The 4,560-nt window shown below is 49.1% G+C and overlaps 1 protein-coding gene across 1 annotated transcript in view; it reads right to left on the bottom strand.

Moving 5' to 3' along the window:
* Positions 1 to 4,560, bottom strand: part of xrn2 (5'-3' exoribonuclease 2) — a 16,608-nt gene extending 12,048 nt beyond the window's left edge. Inside the window, 16 exon segments of the mRNA XM_017033519.2 lie at positions 126 to 269; positions 375 to 419; positions 707 to 814; positions 909 to 966; positions 1,205 to 1,338; positions 1,450 to 1,524; positions 1,823 to 1,860; positions 1,863 to 1,976; positions 2,068 to 2,118; positions 2,227 to 2,299; positions 2,624 to 2,713; positions 2,799 to 2,857; positions 2,983 to 3,094; positions 3,176 to 3,287; positions 3,372 to 3,499; positions 4,273 to 4,560. Of these exon segments, the coding sequence (XP_016889008.2) occupies positions 126 to 269; positions 375 to 419; positions 707 to 814; positions 909 to 966; positions 1,205 to 1,338; positions 1,450 to 1,524; positions 1,823 to 1,860; positions 1,863 to 1,976; positions 2,068 to 2,118; positions 2,227 to 2,299; positions 2,624 to 2,713; positions 2,799 to 2,857; positions 2,983 to 3,094; positions 3,176 to 3,287; positions 3,372 to 3,499; positions 4,273 to 4,347 (1,416 nt within the window). The 5' untranslated portion in view covers positions 4,348 to 4,560.

Raw genomic sequence — 4,560 nt, 5'->3', positions numbered from 1 at the left:
ACGTGTCACCCAGTACCCAGTACTGACGTGTCACCCAGTACTGACGTGTCACCCAGTACTGACGTGTCACCCAGTACTGACGTGTCGTCAACATGAAGGCAGGTGACGACCAGGGTGGACCCTACCATGTTGTGCTGCTCCCTGGACTGCATCCTCATGTTGAAGGCCTGCTGACGAGCGTTCTGGACCGCTTCTGGACGTCCTCCCCGACCCAGGGCCTGGGGGGCGAACTGACCAGAGGTCATGTAGGCCGGACCCTGACGCTCCGCCTGACGCCAACAGAAAGAGGAAGTAGAAGATGAATGGACGTGAGCGAAGACCACGCCTTCATCATCATCATCATCATCATCATCAGAGACATTTGACCCACTCACCTTCATCCTCTTCTTCTTCTCTTTTTGTCTCCTCTTGAAACCCTCCTGAATAAAGATCAAACAGTACCACCTCAGAGACAGTTTATATTTAAATGATTAAATGATCTGGTCACCCATTGGTCAGAGGTTTGCTCTGATTGGTTCAATCAAAAAGTCAAAAAAAGGTCAGACCCAGTTTACAGGTTTCAAATGTGGTATTAGCACCACCTGCTGGCAGAATAACTTCAGACCTCACAGACATTGTCAACACACTGATTCACCTCTAATACAACTGACATTCAACTGAAGTACAGCGACCCCTGCTGGGGAGGAAGATGAAAAATAAAACCCACTTCATCCTCCTTGCGTTTTTTGAAGATGTTGTCCTCGGCCACGCCCACAGCCTGCATGATCATCTCCACCCGCTCCAGGTTGACGTAGCCGTTCTGGGTCAGGTAGCCCTGCGGGGACATTTGAACTTTAGTCCACTCTGTTGGACTCAGATACAGACGGGGGTCTGGGCTGCAGATGAAGACCCCACCCACATTTACTCACTCCAGTTTTGTGAACCACGTCTTTGTAGATCCGCACCAGTCGATCTATCGCCCCCTCTCTGCAGCACACAAAAACAGCATTCACAATTAAAATAAAAGTTTTAAAAGTAAAACCAGGAGCAGGCTGTGGTTAAAGAGGACTGTGGACCTCTAGACCTGGTCCTGGTCTAGGTGGGCTGAGTACCAAAGAACCAGAAACTCCTGAGGCCGACCAGAGCGCAGTGGAGTTTTAAATGTATACTCAGCACCACCTGCAGGCCAGGGTAGAGCAGTGCAGACTGCAGCATCTGGACTGACCTGATTTCTAAGGAGGGAAGATGAGGCAGGAAGTCGTTCCCCACGAAGAAGCACATGAAGACCCAGTCGTCCACGCTGCGCTCAAAGTCGAAGGGAAACGGCAGACTGGCCATGGTCAGTTCTCTGGACAAGTACTGAGGACAGCAGAGGACGAAGAAGGATCCGTCTTAGAAACGGGAACACACACACACACACACACACACACACACACACACACACACACTCTCTCACACACACACAGCTACCTCTCTGAGGACACACAGTCTGATGAAGATGAACTCCTGCTCAGACACTGGGACGGTGTCGGCGAACTCGTCGTGCTGCAGGAACAGAGTAGAGAAAAGGATTCTGGGATTGAAAACACTGACCTTTGACCCACCGAGGCGGTTCAACATGAAGCGTGAAAAACATTTTTTCACTAAAACAGAATGTAGACTGGAGTTCATCACACACTGGTGATGGGGGGGTCAAAGGTGGTGATGGGGGGTCAAGGGTCAAGGGTGTGATGTTACTTCATTTTTGAATGGGTTTATTTTTAAATACAACTCAGTTTACATGCCATGTAGCTGGTAGTTGTATGTGTGTGTGTGTGTGTGTGTGTGTGTGTTGACCTCTGACCTGGCCCTGCTTCTCTCGGGCCGTGCCCTGACACTCTCTTCGTGGCCCATCTGTCCACACAGGGCACAGGGCCGCGGCTTGTTGGGCTTGAACTCCTCCCTGATGATGGTGAAGTTGGGCTCGTGCGTGGCCAGGCCCAGCATGATGAGGTCAGCTGAGGTCACCCAGAGAGAGACAGACAGGTGGTTTAACACGGACACAGGTCCAAACATTAAAGGTCAGAGAGGTGAAGAGAAGAGACTGACCGTCGGCTCCACACAGACAGTGGTGGGTGTTGGGGTCGTGGTGGGGCTGAGCTGAGAATCACAACAACACACACTGGTCAGCACAGAGGCTGCAGACCGCCCCCTGGTGGGCGACAGCTGCTTCACACATGTTAGGTTCAGTAGTCCAAATGTCTTTACCTCTCTGTCGACGTATGAAGTCCATGATCTTGTGTTCACCTTCACCTGGAACACTGGCGTCAGACAGAAACACCTGCAGCGCACGCACACACACGCACACACACACAAGTACAGTTTGGCTTTTCATACTGCTCCATCAGGTCTAACAATCTTTGTGCTAACTATTAGCTACATTGCTTGCTAGCTATTTCTATATCGGCAGTTTTCTGAACATAGATCCCTATAGATTTCTAGCAAACCTTTAGCAAAACGTGGCTAGCATTTAGCACTTTGTTTCTAAGGTTGGGTCATCTGTGTGGCCAACGTTCCGGCTCCTTCTTCCGCTAACCTGTTTAAATATAAAACCATTCACTTCTTAGCTTCCTGGCTAATGCTCGGCTCTAAAGCCCCGTCTCACCGTGACATTTTTCCAGCCGGGGTCGTTGGTCAGACGGTCTGCCACGTAGTACCTGAGGCACTGGGCCAGGTTGTCCATGAACTCTGTTCCCTGGAGACACACAGACGTGGCCCAAGGTTCTCATGTGTTTCAATGTCAAATGAAATGAGTACAAAGACAAGGGTGAGGAACAAACCGGGGTGATGCAGTTACTGTCAAACCTCTCCTTGATTTGCTCAGAGGGGACGGAACCGCCTGGAGAGAAAGACGGAAACACCTCAGAAAAACAAAGACTGAAGTCAAAGAATCAGTTTTAGAATTAAAATAGGCTAAAACTGAGTTCTTCTTCTGAACAGTTCCAGTGTGTAACACACACACACCTCTCTGGAGGATCTCCTCCCTGATCCGATTCTTCTCCTCCGTCAGCTCCACTCCTTCCTTGGAAGCTCGAAACCGCCGCGATCGCTGCTGGTTCATTTTGGCCCGTGGAGCCTGAGGAGAAACAAAAGTTCTGCTGTCAACTCAACAGAACCCACTTCCTGTTCCTGTGATCTGAGGAGACCTGGAACTCACCACTCCATCGATGGCCATGTACAGGACTCTCCTGGGACGCACGATGTTGAAGAGGCGGTCGATGTACTCGAAGATGGCCACCATCATCTCGTCTTCATTTTTGGGGGCGGGTCTGTGGGAGACACGGTTCAGCTCAGACACAGGCTGATGTGAATGAATCACAGTGAGGTTAAAGGAACAGTCTGGAAATCTTTACTTGTCTTCTGGATGAGTACAAGGATGAATGATGCCGTTCATGTCCAGGTACAGGTTGTCAAACTCCACTTCATTGGGGTTGGGCTTGGTCGTGTCGACAGGAGTACGGACTCCATTACACTCTCGACCCTGGGGTGAAAGACAGACAGACAGAGAGTCAGTCAGTCAGTCAGACAGACAGTCAGACAGACAGTCAGACAGACAGTCAGACAGACAGTAATTGATATTTTAAGTCAGACAGTCGGTAATTGATATTTAAACGCAGAGACAGCAGCTGCCCCCCCCCTCCCCCCCCACCCCATCTATTCTCATGTTTCCAACCTGAAGCTGGGAGATATTTTCAGCCAGAAGCATTGTGAGAGCGCCCCCTGGAGTCATTAACTTTAGTTCAGGTGTATGATAAGATAATTAACACCGAACCACTCTGTTCTACCCACAGGTGGTAAAAGTCAATTCACCTTCGTCACTTTAGTCACGTGTTTTATTAACGTGGGCTAACGTTGATAACGTACAAAGCTAATCTTATCAGCAGTGGTGGTGGTGCAGCTGATATTACGCCTGCTTTACCCGCAGAAGTCCCCGGGTTCGAGCCCCAGTTGAATCATCATATACTTCCACCTGTTCATGTTCAAGTCACTCTGGACAAAAGCGTCTTCTAAATATCGACAGTATAACGTCTTTAAACGTCACAGTCTGTACGTCACAGTAAACCTGAGATGACGTTAGGTCTGGTTTGTTTTCAGAGCGGGCTCACGGTCCACCGAGAAAACAACCGCGTTTAAAATCACAAAGACGGAGAAAACACCGCGTCAAACTAATTATAAAGTACTAATAAACCATCGTTCAATGTTTGAGCCCCGTGTGTGACTTAGCTTCACGTTAGCAAACATGCTAACACGTACCTTCTCTTCCACACAGTGGACGATGATGGACGGATATTTCCTGCTCAACCAACGGAAAAACGCCGGGACTCCCATTTCTGTGCAAAGTCCAAAGACGTTTTGTTTATAAAAATTAACTTGGTAGAAACAGCTTTAAAATCGATGTGTTTGTTTTTGCAAAAAGAGACTGTTGGTAATAAAGCGTTTGTTCGCGGCTACATGCTGCTGTTGACCCCGGAAGTGAAGAAATGTTTCTGGTTCACGGCGTCGACTTTGAACGAATTATTGTCACTGCAGCGCCCTCTGCAG

Source organism: Cynoglossus semilaevis, chromosome 7 (assembly GCF_000523025.1).
Source record: "Cynoglossus semilaevis isolate Cse_v1.0 chromosome 7, Cse_v1.0, whole genome shotgun sequence".
Taxonomy (NCBI): Eukaryota; Metazoa; Chordata; class Actinopteri; order Pleuronectiformes; family Cynoglossidae; genus Cynoglossus; species Cynoglossus semilaevis.
The sequence above is the reverse complement of the archived record's forward strand: the minus strand, read 5'-3'. Positions and strand labels throughout refer to the sequence as shown.